At 37.9% G+C, this 16,392-nt stretch overlaps 2 protein-coding genes across 3 annotated transcripts in view; one reads left to right on the top strand and one right to left on the bottom strand.

Moving 5' to 3' along the window:
• Positions 1-1,177: 1,177 nt before the first annotated feature.
• Positions 1,178-15,342, bottom strand: Daao1 (D-amino acid oxidase 1). The gene is made up of 6 exons (XM_067774728.1): positions 15,325-15,342; positions 5,092-5,394; positions 4,905-5,028; positions 2,106-2,251; positions 1,519-1,909; positions 1,178-1,450 (listed from the first exon to the last, which is right to left on the bottom strand). The coding sequence occupies exons 2-6, from the start codon at positions 5,277-5,279 to the stop codon at positions 1,289-1,291; spliced, it is 1,011 nt and encodes a 336-aa protein (XP_067630829.1). The 5' UTR covers positions 5,280-5,394; positions 15,325-15,342; the 3' UTR covers positions 1,178-1,288.
• Rab3 (RAS oncogene family member Rab3) overlaps positions 15,302-16,392 on the top strand; it is a 102,088-nt gene continuing 100,997 nt past the window's right edge. Inside the window, exon 1 of one of the 2 annotated variants that reach the window (XM_067774729.1) lies at positions 15,302-16,312. The gene's annotated coding sequence lies outside the window, so the exon portion shown is untranslated. The remainder of the gene's footprint in view (positions 16,313-16,392) is intronic. The other variant, XM_067774730.1, reaches the window with a different exon arrangement.

The following is a 16,392-nucleotide window of genomic DNA, read 5'->3' as shown; positions in this document are numbered from 1 at the left end:
CCTTCAACCCCCTCTCATTCCCATTTATTTAACCTTATCTCTCCTTTTTCTCTCCCACTTATTGCATTGCATGGAAGTCTATTGAATTTTGATTTCCATGTATGCGCTATGCGCGTGACTGTCTCAAGCCCCCATTACTGATACTTAGCATAGACTTGACTTGACTTGGCGTAAACTTGGCAACTTAGCCACGATTATACTCCACTTGGCGCATAAAATCTGGCATCATAATCAGCGTTGAAATTTATTTTTAAATAAATGTCAATTTGTATGACAAAATGTCAAAATGAAATGGAAACAAACAAATGGCATCTCAAAATGTAAACGTCACTTAGAACTTACATAGAAAATCAAAATTCAACAGACTTCTAAGTCAAGTTAAGTTTTGAGTAATCAGTAAAATGCAATGTTTATTTAACAGAACTGTAAGTGACAGTTCGCAAGCCAAGTCAAGTCTATGCTAAGTATCGGTAATGGAGCCTTCACTCTTCGTGTTGTTAACATTGTTATTGCCACTCCTTCGTGCTCATATTTTTCACCGTTCAAAGATAGTAAACGATTTCACGACTCGTACAAAAGGCATATTAAAGGCTCCATTACTGATACTTAGCATAGGCTTGACTTGGCTTGCGAACTGTCACTTACAGTTCTGTTAAATTAACATTGCATGTTTCTGATTACTCAAAACTTAACTTGACTTAGAAGTCTGTTGAATTTTGATTTTCTATGTAAGTTCTAAGTGACGTTTACATTTTGAGATGCCATTTGTTTGTTTCCATTTCATTTTGACATTTTGTCATACAAATTGACATTTATTTAAAAATAAATTTCAACGCTGATTATGATGCCAGATTTTATGAGCCAAGTGGAGTATAATCGTGGCTAAGTTGCCAAGTTTACGCCAAGTCAAGTCAAGTCTATGCTAAGTATCAGTAATGGGCGCTTAAGGAGCGTGTGCTCATAAAATCACTACAGCAATAACAGCATCCATAAAGGTGATTTAAGAACTGTATACTAGCGGGAGAGCATATCCCAACTTCGCAAATAAATTTCTGGCTCATAGCATGAGATTAATAATCCTAATTTCGATGGCCATTCTTGATTGTGGTTTTCAGATACCTCGCAGTGCCATTTTTGGTAACTCGCTCGACCTCAATAAAGGAATCTAAGACAAAACTTAAAAAATTGCCTGAACATTTTAGTTTGTCACTTAATCAAATGTTTAACAAAGATCCTTACGCATATACTAGCAGTTTATTCACATAAAAATTTCAATTGAGAAGTTTTCTTATAATTTACTATTACCAACCAATAGCTCTCGAGCAATTTTGACAGCATGCTTGGCAGTGCCAGGTGATGTGGTGACTCCATAGCCCCCATGCCCATAATTATGTACCACCTTTTGAATGCCACCAGTAGGCAAATGGAGAATTTCACTTTCCACGCGTACCTAAATACATTCCAGAATTTATTAAACAAAAATTGTCCAGTCTTCGGAAACTTTAAGGGAAAACTCACCACAGCACGATGTGGTCGTAGTCCAACAGTCTCCCATATTACTGCGGCACGTTTCAAGCTTGGTAACATACTACAACAACGTTCCTTAATAGCCATTGAATCATATTTACAGACATTCAAATTGTAGCTATCATATTGACGACAACCCCCAAGTGTGACAGCCTCGAAGCCAGGCAAAATGTAAGTATCATAATCACCATAAAATGCGAGTTTTATCCAAGGTGCCCGCACTTTCAAAACTTGACCACGTAATGGAACGAGTTGTTGATCGTTACACAAATCTTTGGCACCCAAACCGGTACAATTGAAGATGACGTCAAAGTTGTGCTGCGCAACATCAGAGAAAGCGTTGATATGATGACGTGTGACTTGACCACCAGCTGCGATGAATCTAGACATGATAAATAGATCGAGATGTGTATAAGTTGACATATTTTGGGTTGGTGTAAAAAATTGACGGATGTTATGAAGACAGCAGAGCACAAATTGTGTTGCTTAATTCGTCAGGGATACATTATCTTAATTAGTATTGGGGTCGTGTGCGTGGAAAATGAAAATAAGTTTTAACAATTTTTATATGTTCTTACTTCTTTGTTGCATACGGCAGAAACAGTCGACACTCTGTAAGACATGTTGTGAAAAATGAGCCATACTTCCAATCGCCTTGACAAAGCTTGAGCTCCTCCTCGGTGGCTTGGCGATAAACCGGCAATAGTTGCTCAAGAAAATGATTCTAAAATAAACAAAATAAACTTCAAGTAGGTGCTTGTAAGGAATAATAGCTTAAGTAGATTTTAAACCAGCGGCCACCGTGGTGTGATGGGTAGCGTGCTCCGCCTATCACACCGTATGCCCTGGGTTCAAATCCCGGGCAAAGCAACATCAAAATTTTAGAAATAAGATTTTTCAATTAGAAGAAAATTTTTCTAAGCGGGGTCGCCCCTCGGTAGTGTTTGGCAAGCACTCCGGGTGTATTTCTGCCATGAAAAGCTCTCAGTGAAAACTCATCTGCTTTGCAGATGCCGTTCGGAGTCGGTATAAAAAATGTAGGTCCCGTCCGGCCAATTTGTAGGGAAAATCAAGAGGAGCACGACGCAAATTGGAAGAGAAGCTCGGCCTTAGATCTCTTCGGAGGTTATCGCGCCTTACATTTATTTTTATTTTTTTAGATTTTAAACCATACATGTATGTATTTTGGCGTTGGCCTTAGGATTCCTTTGTAGTACATTATGGTTTCTTTCTAAATTTAAAGGCATGTAACAATGTGTAAAATGAAAAATTAATAACCGCGACCTCGAATAACATTGAGCGGGATCATGATTGAAATATAATTTATCTCTGAAGAAAATCAGAGGGAGTTACAGGAAGCAGCGCGAGTAGTCATACAGTTTACTCACTACTCACATCCACAAACCGCAAGTAAAATATAAAGAGATTCAAAAAGAAAGCTCAACAATGTTAAGTGGAATACATACAAATTTAGCCACAAATTATCTCCAAAAAGTTTTAGAGCAGTCCCCAATGCTGGAACACAATTTTGAAATGTTTTCATATCCGAATGATCCAAAAAAATCGTTCCAGAAGTAATGCTGAAATGGTTGCGAAATAGATTCCATATAGTCCTGAAAATATTGCCGAACTGGCATGAAAAAGTGCCAATAATAGTTTTGAAATTGTCTCGGAAAAATCCCCAAGTGGCCCTAAAATATTAAGAAATGGTTCTTAGCTAGTCCAAAGCAATACTGAAATGGTCCTAAAATAATCCCGCATTGCTTCCAAAAAAGTTTCAAAGGAGTTCCGAAATAATCCCGAATTGATTCCAATATGAATAACAAATATTTCCTAATACAATCCCGAACTAGTCCTGGAAATATCCTGAAGTAGAACCAAGGTGGCCCCCTGACATCCGAAAACATTCCGAACCAGTACCGGTACATCATTACAAAAGGGTCCCAAATTTGTAACAGAATGATACCAAAGTCATTGAAAAAATATCCAAAAACAGAAAAAAATTATTTCGAAAAATATCCTGAACTGAGCCCTTAAATTATTCTAAAGTGAACCCGTAACTTAATCCTGAAAAAGTTCCAAACTAGTCCCAAAACAGCTTCAAGTTTACCTCAAATAGTCAAAATACTGAAATGGGTCCCCAAAATATGCCCGACATGGCTTCGAAAAGTCATAAGGTAGTTCGGAAATGGTCCCAAAAATAATATTGCGACGGTTTCGCCGTTAGCCAGGGTTTATACCACACACCCGGACTTGGCATGGCGTAGCCCACGGTTATTTTTTATAAGCGCAGCCGAAGGCCGCCTATGCAGAGGGGTGTTCTACGCAGAATTAAAATTTTAAAAATTTCCACCAAAAAAGAGCTTTTTCAAATTTTTGGTAAATAAAGACTAGAAAAGTTAAAGATATATATACATCAGATGAAAGATATTTTTATAAGTTATTTTTCGATTTTTTAAAATTTGAAATCCATCCACTAGTTTCGGAGATATTTTGATTTGAAAACTTCATAATTTCGCCTTTTGACATGGAATTACCCCCAAACCTTTCACTTTTTTTTTATTAATGGACGTTGTGGCAGCGCGCTGCCCTCAAGTGGCCCAATGAAACCAGGCTAATCCTGTTCACGCGATCGATTTATATATATATATAATAACTTTTTTTTTTTTTGCACCAAAATAGAAATATAGCGTTGGAATCAGCATAGAAATCTCTACAAAGTCCGATTTTTTTTGTTTTTTTTTTTTTTTTGACAAATGTATGTATTCCGCACTTAAGCCCAAAAAACATTGATAGTTGTTTGCATTTATCTCGTCGTGCCACCACCTTATAATGTTTTACCATGATAAAAAGATATTGTTGCGGAGCTGGCAACACTATTCACCACCTTCATATGTTTTCGTTTGTTTAATTGCAACAACGAAAAAAGCGACAATGGTACCGACGGGTTTTCCGCGAATAACTTTTAAACGAGATAAAAAATATTGTTTCTGCTTTCGGATTCTTCACGCAAAATACGCGTCTTTTTGATACCGCTATCGACATGTGCGACCCGAATTTTAAGTGCAGGACTTAAGTTGAAATTTTACTAAATTGGAAATTAAAAAGCTTATATTTCATAAACTAAGAGTTTCCTAGAGTTGGCAGAGATAATTTTGTGATTTTTAGGACCCCCGCCACCCCTCGAAAAAAAAAGTTGGAAAATCGTGGCACCTTATTCAAAATATTCCCCCCAAGAAGACCTCACATAAACTGAACGAGTCCGTAGTGTTATCAATCAAATACACTATGTTGGCACAATGCCCAACTATGACATCAATCTAAAGTAATAAAACTCAATTAATAATGAAAATCAATAAAAAGATTAGAAGTCATACCTTCACTATTTTCGGCGAAGTTGATGAGTATATATAACCAGAAAGTTGACAAACACCCGCCAGTGGTGCCTCTTTAGAGCGACGTATCTCATCCCAGTAGTTGAAGGCATCAATTATCCATTGTCTGTGGTTTACGAGTATAAATAAGACATAAGATTTTCAATAATTTTTTTTTTAAATACTTTACTGTGTTATTTCTTTCGTTGGACCGGTAAAGCTAGTGCCCGGCCTAAATATACCCGCAGCTACATAACTGGTTGTATCCTCATTGAAACGATCAGCGAGTATTGTAATTCGTGCATTTGGAAATATTTGCTGCAACTCCAAAGCGGTTGTGAGACCTACAACGCCACTGCCCAATATACCAAAATGCATTGCCTTTGTTTGTAGTTCTCTTATTTTGTATTATTTAAAATTTATTAGCGTTCACTTCATTAAATCCGCACTGATGATCTCATCTATTTCGATCAGCTTCATAAGTGATCAACGACTGAAATATAAACAAATTTATTTGCTTGAATTAACTAGAGAAATTTTGTATTTTACTGAGAGATGAGTAATGGCAACGGAATATCTCTTTGGGTGTGTACTCTCTTAGCTAAATCAAAGAGTATCATCATTTAAAACATCTCTGCCAGTGAAAGAATTTCAATACAATAGTATTTTTTTTTCAATTGCTGATCACTAATATGTAGATAGGTATACAATTCTAGTTGGGGCAATGGTTTTGAAATAGGTTGGAATTTTTTTGCGGGTGAGATGAATGGCTTCAGTTATCGCGAAACAGGGACAGCTGGTGTTAATTGCTACGAAGCAGCCAAAATCGTTTAGGCGATTAAGCGGGAATTATTGAACATGATGGGGAAGAAAAACGCTTTATGATGATTGCGTCGTCGCAGTGGAATCGTGTATCCGTGGACTAAAAAACATCCCTATTTTGGAAGCGTCGTCTAACCTGGGAGCGCTTTCGAATTACATCGGGGTGGTTTTTGGTTCCAGAATTCAGTGGATCTGCTGCTATTACAATTTCATGAAAACAGAGGAAAAAAAGAAATCCACAGGAGTTATATACAGCTGTGATGGAATTGGTGGAAACGAGTTGGTCTCTTCCGACTCAGGCACGGTTGGTTGTACCGAGCGCTTTACATCGGTATGCCGGGGTGGATCAACCTTTTTCCTCTCCTTGTGGGGAGAGAAGGAGGACTTTCCGATTCGGATATTAATCCGGTACGTTGCGGAAGATAACACCAGTCGCTGTACGCGCTGGAGCAGAGGAAAAATAATTTAAAGTTCAGCGTCAGACACAACAAGCTTAAAATGTCCACGACATCGGTAATACCAGATGATAATCCGGAGAATATCGAAGATGCCAAAAAATTTCTGGGCGAGCGAGGGTATGTATACGTGCTCCCCACTCTTGATGATGACAAGCGTGGCGCAGATTAATTTACAGCACGCCAAAATTGCATTGATATCTGAAAAGTAAAGAACATGGATGTGGCGCTGAAAGATTACGGACTCGCGTAATAAAACTTGCATTCTATTACACACCCGTTAGGGGAAAACGAATCCAGGGGTCGATAAGTTCAATAAATGGTAATGCTTCTAAGACCTGAAGGTCTTTCTGGCTGATCGTAACATACATATGTACATTAGACTGGGTCGATTTGATAACAAATATCGCGCCATCGATTTTTCGATAGGATTTGGGCTCAGGAAAAAAAGTTCCACTACGCATACCAAAAAAAATAATTTTCGAGCGTGCGAAAAAAATGGCGAAAGGGTAAATTTTTCGACCAAAACACTCTCCAAACCCCAAAAAATAGCTTTTTTTTAAAAAACTGTTATCGCCAATTATGGAGGGAATACTTCTCTGCTCTCCAATTTTTGTTGTTAACAATTTTTGTTGTTATATCGGCCTACTGATTTGTAAGATCGCGGGTTCGAATCGAGCTCAAGGCCTAAAAATAATTTTTATTTTTATTGTTATGATAAATTTTTTCTTAATTGAAAAAATTTTTAAATTAGAACAGAAGAAAGAAAGAATTTAGACAACTGCCAAACCTCGTTGTATAGATCCATTTCGGGAACTGCTAAATTCCTTCATCGGCAACGTTTAGGCGCCGCTGCTATAACCATTCAGCCATCACAGCGGCTTTTTGTTTGTCGTTATTAATCCTACTTCTATTCTGGTTCGTGTCAATTGATATTCACAACACTGCGACATCTGTTGCAGAATGGATGTGAAAATTGGACTTGTTTGATGGCAATGCTGCCATAGTGTCATATTTTATTGACTCTCCTAATGGAGGCAGCAATTGACCGCGCAGAGATGAAGAACCCGATCCCGCAATCGATGATGACGGAATATATGTCCCCCCGCCCGATTATGACGAAGTTAGAATAGCAATAACCAGATTGAAAAACAGCAAGGCCGTGGGCGTTGATGGATTGCCTGCGGAGCTATTAAAGTACGGCGTCGAGGAGTTGGTAAGGCGCATGCAGCAGCTTCCTAGCAAAATATAGGCGGACGAGTGCATGGCCGACGGTTGGAATCTAAGTGTTCTTTGCCCAGTCCACAAGAAGGGGGATATTGCAAAATGCACTAACTATCGTGGAATCAGCCTTCTTAATATCGCATATAAGGTCCTTTCAAGTGTATTGTGCGAAAGATTGAAGCCCACCCTGAACCGGCTGATTGGACCTTATCAGTGCGGCTTCAGACCTGGTAAATCTACCATCGACCAGATTTTCACAATACGCCAAATCTTGGATCGACACACATCACCTCTTCGTCGACTTTAAAGCCGCCTTCGACAGCACGAAAAGGAGCTGCCTATATGGCGCTATGTCTGAAATGGGTTTCCCCGCAAAACTTATACGGCTGTGCAAAATGACGTTGAGCAACACCATCAGCTCAGTCAGAATTGGGAAGGACCTCTCCGAGCCGTTCGAAAATAAACGAGTTTTCAGACAGGGTGAACCCCTGTCGTGCGATTTCTTTAATTTGATGCTGGAGAAAATTAAACTAGCTGCAGAACTTAAGCGCACTGGAACAATATTCTATAAAAGCGTGCAATTACTGGCATATGCTGATGACATTGATATCATCGGCCTAAACACCCGCGCTGTTAGTTCTGCTTACTCCAAACTGGAAAAAGAAGCGGTAAAGATGGGTTTGATGGTGAATGGGGACAAAATGAAGTACCTGCTGTCATCGAGCAAAGAGTCAGCGCATACGCGCCTTGGCAACCACGCACTGTTGGCAGCCATAATTTCGAAATAGTAAAAGACTTCTTTTATTTGGGAACCAGCATCAACACTAGCAACAACATCAGCACTGAAATCCAGCGAAGAATCAATCTTGCCAATAAATGCTACTTTGGACTAGGTAGGCAATTGAAAAGTAAAGTCCTCTCTCGGCGAACGAAAATCATACTCTACAAGTCACTTATCGTACCCGTCCTGCTATATGGGGCAGAAGCATGGACCATGACAACAGCAGATGAAGCGTCTTTGGGAGTGTTCGAGAGAAAAGTTCTTCGAAAGATTTATGGACCTCTACGCGTTGGCGATGGCGAGTACTGAAGAAGATTTAATGATGAGCTGTACGAGCTATACACAGACATCAACATAGTCCAGCGAATTAAAACGCAGCGGCTGCGCTGGCTAGGCCATGTTATGCGAATGAAAGCTAATGCTCCGGCCAAGAAAGTGTTTCTATCGGAACCTGCCTATGGAAGCAGAAGTAGAGGGCGGCCCCCACTCCCTTGGAAGGACCAGGTGGAAAACGATTTAAACTCCCTTGGTGTGACCAATTGGCGCCGGTTGGCGGAGCGACTGGCGCGCCTTGTTGGACGGCCATAACCGTATAGACGGTTAAGCGCCAATTAAGTAAGTAAGTTATCGCCAATGTTTTAACAATTGAGCGCAAATCCTGTCGAAAAATCGATGGCGCGATATCGGTTAACTTTCGTCCATAAAAATGGACCCGACCCAGTGTACATATGTATACAGACATTCAGTATGCTTGGACGAGTTTTATGCCAGCAGAACGAGATTTAAATGTCTACTTGGGCGACTTGCGCAGCAGTCCTTATGTCTTCCTACACACTTACACAAATCAAAGTTTAAGTGACAGTAAATTGACCCGAAAGTTTTGCAAAGGTTAATTCGCACACTATTAAAGAGTTCCAGTTCAAGATAACGATTCATCTTTAATTTAGAAGGGTCGCCATGCAAATACAATACAAGCATATAAAAAGTATCTAATTTCCGTTTACTGACTCAACTTTGATTGAAACCATTCAACTTTAATTTTTTATATATGAACAATGCGAACATTTACATTAGACTGGGCCGGCGCCCATAGGAAATAAAAAAGTGCCAAGAGAACGCTGCTTAATTTTAGGCTAATTTTGAGGGGCTGCGAAATGCGATTTTTTGAAATCAAATTTTTGAAATTGAAATGTCGTTATTTTCGTCCTGTTCTTGATATTTCATAGTTTTGTCGAACGAATAGCATACTTTAAGGAGGTAAAACAAAAGTATGAGCATCTAAGGATATTAAAAGGTAAATAAAGTAAACAAAAATTTTGCTTTTTTTCGAATCATGAAAAACATAAATATGGTTTTAACCCAAGCATCACATTTGGGGGGGGGGGGGGGGGCGATCTTTGATATGTTTTTTTACCCAGTCTAATAAACATAGAGATATTTTATTAACACACATATGATGATGAATATATTTGCATGAAGTCCTACATATTATGAATGTAAAAATATTTTTGGAAATAGAGGACATGTTTGTGTGGGCGTAGAGTTAACATGTCTACATTAAGTTAATTGTTTCCTTTTCATATTTTCAGGATCACGCAGCCCACACACTTCCACGCCTACATACAAAACAATTGAATGGTAGACGGCAAAAACGTGCCTAGCGTCATTTTTTTCCAAAACTAGCCGTTTCTTTTTTTACCATCCAAACCGCTCTGGCGTTTTATGTGTTTATGAAATTTTTCAAAATTCATAATTTTTCAGGTATAAACCTATGATCCGAACACAATATTTGGTGGAACAACATTTTATGTCACCTGCACTTACACCATCATTTTGCATACATATTTGTTATAACTTTCAGGCGAAAAAGGTTGTAAGCTCCACCAGCAATGATGCTGCCTTCAGTGGAAAGACGTTTTATAGTCCAAGTGAATAAACATGAAAAGGGTTTTTCCATTATTAGATTACATTATTGTAGATCCAGATGCCAACCTTATCTTTCAATTCGCGTAATTTCCTTTCTAAATTTTTCTAAAAATTGGCGGGGCGGCACATACATGTCCTTAACATACTTCGGACGGCATCTACGAGGCAGATGAACTTTCACTGATAAGCTTTTCATGGCAGAAATACCTAGGAGTGTTTTCGAAATATTTTTTTTTCTAAATTTTCAATGTTGTTTTGCCCGATAGTTGATCCCATGATCTTAGATGTGGTAGGCCGAGCATAGTTAGTAAAATTAAAATTTTCTTTTCGACTTAGATTTAGGGGAATTCTTTAAGATGAGGTTGGTTTGGGTATTTCGGTGCACTCACGCGCGTGGCAAACTAAATCTTAAATATCACATACATAACTTCGGAGCCACTCGCGACTCCTCCATCACTTTTTATCCCATCTGTATGAAAGTTTGTACCTTACGCCTTGAATGTTTGTTTCGAGAAGTTGCTGAAATACCGATATGATGAAAAGGAAAGGGTTAGAGGACAGTGTGAGTGAGAAATGTAAGAATTCAACATAAGTAACAACTAAAGAAAAACGGCTTTCCAAAAAAATAAACATTCCCGGATATGGTTTTCGGCAGCAACAGCTCACCGGGTAATGCATATACATATTTTAATTAACAGAAACGTTTGTTGAACACTCATACACAGAAATATTAGATAATTTAATCTTTTAGTCTTTTCAAAAGCAATGTGGAACCAACGCCTCTAATACCCCTTTCTCTCTGTCCCACCCCTATTAAAACTGTAAGTTTCCCCGCACTCCCATTAGAGGATATTGATGGCAATTTTTTAGTGGTCGCACCTTTAGGTTGGGGCGATGTACTGATACAACAACAACAACATGAGCATCGATAAAAAAGGGTTTGCCCTCATTGAGAATTTTACAACGTTTTTCGCGTCTACCATTGAAAATAACCTTGTACTCATACCTACAATGTAAGTGTGGTTATAAAAGCACGTACATAAATGCCTTTGTGATTGATAGTAACTAAAAGAACTTAATTATACAACTCTCTATTTCTTTGAATTTGGAATACATATATACGTATAATATGATAGAGATAGCAGCAAAGCTATGAGGGAAAAGAACCTGGCTAATAACAGCAGTAATTTATTCGTAGTGACATAGAGAACATCACAGCTTTTTCCAATGTACATAATTAAACGCTATGAAAACATCATTATCAAAAAAAAATTATTTTTCAGTTCTTAGACCCGATTTTTCAGTACAAGTTAAACTCAGTTTGTCAGTTATACAACGCTTAAACTTATTCCATAGTTTTTCATTCTAAACTTTAACTGAAGTTTAATCCAAGCTTAAGAGGCCGATCTGACAGGGTTAATAATAATAATAAGCCCAACGGATAAATACCCTCCTAAGACCGCCCAACCGACACGAGGGGCGCATTCGCATGAGGCACGGATTTTGTTTTTGCTGAGTTGTTGACAGGTGGAGGTTTGTTAAGCGTCGTGATCTAAATCTGCTCAGCAACAGAATAAAAATCATCATCTGAGTATTGTACATAACAGTTGGAAATAATACATATACTACATTGTTAAATAAGTGAACATTTTATATAAAGATTTATCTTTTATTTTGTTACGAGTTAAGATAGGATAGGACAGATTTCTTTATAGTAAAAAGTGAATCCGTTATATCAAATGAGTTCGAATGGGAGTTAAAATCACGACACAAACATCGAAAAGGTTAATTCTTGTTATCGCGCTTAACAATGGAAACTTCCATATGGAATTAATAATTTGTATAATATCTATTAGAGTTTTACATTAATTACATATGTACATCCAAATTGCCGTCATCATTTCTCTGAACTTGTCAAACCCAGTCTTTACAATAATTATTAAACAACCAGCGAGACTTATTGGGCTTACTTGTCATTCACAGGCAGCACCATTGGCTCATTGACTCAAGCGCGAATACACCCATATTTTACCATATTGTGCGTGGGAGTTATATGCGAATTGCCGACGAGAAACAAAGAGCGTCACTAGCGGGTAGCGAATGCGAAGCTGGCTGGCCAAGTGACAAATGCAGATGACGGAATCGCCATATTGATAAGAAATATTTTAGGGTTAGTGAAACATACACACATAGAAACATGGCATTTGTATACAGATATTGGTTCGCCTAGTACAGTGGCTTGCCGTAGCGTTATAATATTCAAAATACCTCCGAATACCTGCAAGGCCTTCAAAATTTATGATCAATCTGTCTATTGGCATATATATTTAAAAAAATAAATAATAAATAATAATAAATATATGTAACGTGATATGCTCGATAACCTCCCAACAGATTTCAGGCCGAGCTTCTCCTCCAAATTCCGTCGTGTTTCTTTTAATTTTTTCTACTAATTGGCGGGGCAGGGCCCAGATGTTTTATGCTTACTCCGAACGGCATCTGCAAGGCATATGAGTTTTCACTAAGTGTGGTAGGCGGATCACGCTACTATCACACCACGGCGGTCGCCAATATTTAATTTTAACTTATCATAAAAATAACAATTGTATTAATTATAGTTGGCGGCCACCGTGGTGTGATGGTAGCGTGCTCCGCCTACCACACGGTATGCTCTGGGTTCACACCCCTGGCAAAGCAACATCAAAATTTTAGAAATAAGGTTTTTCAATTAGAAGAAAATTTTTCTAAGCGGGGTCGCCCCTCGGCAGTGTTTGGCAAGCGCTCCGAGTGTATCTATGCCATGAAAAGCTCTCAGTGAAAACTCGTCTGCCCTGCAGATGCCGTTCGGAGTCGGCATAAAACATGTAGGTCCCGTCCGGCCAATTTGTAGGGAAAATGAAGAGGAGTACGACGCAAATTGGAAGAGAAGCACGGCCTAAAATCTCTTCGGAGGTTATCGCGCCTTACATTTATTATTATTTTTTTGGTCAGTGACCCCTGAACTGTTACTACTTTTATAATAAAAGTCCTTAGAAACTATTTCCGGACTTCTAATCTTTAAGTCCCAAATTAGTTATTAAAATGCCCCATTATTCCCAACCCCTTTTTCTCCCACTTCTCTTGTTTTCTTTTCCTTACCCTAAATTAGCCTCCACCTTTCCTTCTGCCTCTCTCTATCCGCTCCTATTCTTCACTCCTTGACTTTCTCTCTCCCTATCCCTTTACTCCTCTCTCCCCCTTCCTTTTGCCTCTGCCTTTCTTTGTGTCTGGCTCTCTCTTCGTTCCTGACCATGTCCCCTACTATCCTTGTAGATGTTCTTCTCCCTTCCTCTTAATCTTCAAATCGAACTACAAATATGAATTTTTTCAAAAATTAAACAGTACATGAAGTACCTGGCGAAATAAGTATTGCAAGTATCAACCTAGCCAAAAAGCTAAACATTTACCAAATTTCAAGGAACTGGTGCTTAAAGCTCTTGATCAGCCGACTTTCACTCATCGCTTCTCGGTCGCGAAGGTATTTTTCGTTCTTAAATATATTGCGCGTTGAAAATGCGTTCATTCCTGAAGCTCCAGATTTTCGCGATGACCATAAACAGACTCCCAAAAATTGGAAAAAAAGTGAGTGCCAAGTACTTGTGAAATTTTATGTACACACTCAAAGCGGTAAGTTTATAAAACATATGTTTCGAAATTAACTCGAACGCGCCAAGTGGTTGAAGTAAAAAAGAAAACAGCAGGGGCAATTTTGTCAGAAACAAAAAATTTTGGGCTTTTTGAGAAGATGTTTGTCGACTTCTTATCTCTAACAAACGGTATTGTTTTATTATCGGCTTATTGACGAAATGGAATTATTTTTGACGAGTTATCGGTTTGTTGAGGTGAGCTCAAGAGCTCTCGATTATAATTTGCCTCCTGTTATCGTTCGTATCTCCTAATTCTCGAATAAATAAGCTTGAGTTTTCAGTTTTCAAAATGTTCTTTTCTATACCACTATAGTGGTAGAGTTTCATTATTAAAACTATTCGCATACTTCACTTACAACGTGTTAAAATCAAACTGATTGATTATTCCTTGGAGTACGCTGCTTTTATACTCTCCATTGCCTCGTTCGCCTATTTCTTCCAAGTTTTTCGCCAATAGTCTTCTTGATTAGGTGCTTATCTACTTCTATCATCTCTCTACATTTCACATTCGCTGTTGTCTTCTATAAATGTATATGTGTGAGTATTATCATCTGCTTGTTGCTGTGTATATGAGGTTTCTTATCGCCTTCTCACAGCTAGGTGCTGACGTGTCATCGATTTTAGGGCGAAGTTTTATCGCTATCTGTTCAATAACAAATTGATAACTTTTTGATAAATATATAACTTTTGATAATTTTTCGATAGATAATCGATAGCCTGTCGATAACAAATCTAAAACATATCGATAAATTTTTCATGAAAAATAGATAAATTTTCAGATAAAAAGTCGATAAATCTTTGATAACAAACCGATAACTTTTAATAACTCTTCCATAAATAATCGATAACTTTTCGACAATAAGTTGAAAAATATATAACTTTTTGGCAACATATCAATAAAAAATACCTCTGAAGAGAGTAAGGCCGCGCTTTAGTTCTTCATGTTTTATGTCGACTCCGAACAGCAGCCGCATCGCTAGCAAAATTTCGCTCAAAAGCGGCACCGCTTGAAAAAAAACTCTTTTAAACTTATACAATTTATTTCTAAGTTTTTGATGTTGGTTGGCACTGGACTTGTACCCAGGACTTTCGGCGTGGTAACCGGAGTACTCTCCCACCACACCACGGTAGCCGCCGGTATGGCTAGCTTTCTGACACATAATCAATGACCCTTGTATAATAAATGGATAATTTTTCGATAATAAACCGATAATTCGCCGGAAAAAATCGGCAACTCATTGATACCCTTTTTTTCGATAGCGAATTCATAGCACTTCTTCTTCCTTAAATACTCCACTGTACAATGTATATGAAAGTATCTTTACAAAAAACTAAATATGTATACAGCACTTTTTAATGTATTTGTATACACATATACACAACAAATCATTTTTGCACATATGGTCCCATTCATTTTTTGGGAAACGTCAAACAAGTTAGCGCATGCGCCAAACACACTGATATGCAAAGCCTACAATGTTCGCCGTGGGAACAAAATTGAGCTTAAACTAAATGAATGTTGGTTATACCTTTTGGAGCGTATAATCGATTTTCACAGGCAAGCATTAACAGTCAAGCAACGGTGGATTGTAAAATAATATTGAAAGAACAAAAATTGCACTAATCAAGTGGTTTGTAGTACACAATAAAAGGAAAAAGAATAAAAAGTTGCGTATACGCAGTGTTGACCTCGAAAATATTTTAATGAACTGAAAAAATAGTAAATTTTTATAAAAGAAAACGATTGCTTGACTAAGAAATGCGTTAACTGCCTGTGACAGAAAAGACAATTCGCCGTAAAAGCAACAAAAAGGGAGCAGTAACAGAAAGAAGAAAAATTAAGAGCAGAAGAGCACAAAAACAACAAACGCACAATTCGCCTACGTTTAACTGCTGAGCGTCGACGAGCCATAACTGAAATTGTACAGAAACGGATTTTTGCTTTAGTATCCTTACGAGACGTGAACAAATCGGTACTCAGCGTAAAAGAATATAGAATACGAGCGCAAAAATAGCAGTGGAGCTGAATAAAATAAGTGTTGAGTGTGATAAAGAAATGAAAATTTGTAAAATTAGGTGAATTTAGAGTGAATTGAAAAAAAGTGAGAAGTAGTAAAGCAAGAAAAAAATTTCAAATAAAATAAACAAATTTGCCATTAAAGCAGCTACAAAAAGCACTGCTCGGCTATAAAGTGCAAAAATTGAGGTTTTCACAAAGAAAAAATTGACACATTTTCCATTTAGCAAAAGAAAATTTCCAATAACAACTACAAATAGTATATGCAAAGCGAAAAAAGGCAGCAGCTGTCATCGACGTGAGATTAAACCTTTTTGAGTTTTTTTCCTAAGAATTGAGGCAAGCCAAAGTTAATTTAAGAACACTAATCGCCCCAAACGACAATTGTCACACTTTTCACCAACCGCAGACCACACAGCAGCAACAACATAAAAATAAAAAACGACGAGCAAAACTTTAGCAAATAGGCCAACCAAAAAGCGCAGTAATAAAACGAAAAGGTATTGTAAAAATTGGATATCGCATACAAAATTTATTAAAAAAGAAAATTGTAAAATAAAAAAAGAGCAAAAACAAGGGA

Source organism: Eurosta solidaginis, chromosome 3 (assembly GCF_040869045.1).
Source record: "Eurosta solidaginis isolate ZX-2024a chromosome 3, ASM4086904v1, whole genome shotgun sequence".
Lineage (NCBI taxonomy): Eukaryota > Metazoa > Arthropoda > Insecta > Diptera > Tephritidae > Eurosta > Eurosta solidaginis.
The sequence above is the reverse complement of the archived record's forward strand: the minus strand, read 5'-3'. Positions and strand labels throughout refer to the sequence as shown.

Bases quoted from the DNA above. Each gene is read 5' to 3' on its own strand.
- Daao1 (XM_067774728.1), bottom strand. From the start codon at position 5,279: ATGCATTTTGGTATATTGGGCAGTGGCGTTGTAGGTCTCACAACCGCT. The intron at 5,029-5,091 runs GTAAAGTATTTA...CGTAAACCACAG, and splicing joins CCAACGAAAGAAATAACACA to ACAATGGATAATTGATGCCT. The intron at 1,451-1,518 runs GTGAGTTTTCCC...GAATGTATTTAG, and splicing joins TACGACCACATCGTGCTGTG to GTACGCGTGGAAAGTGAAAT.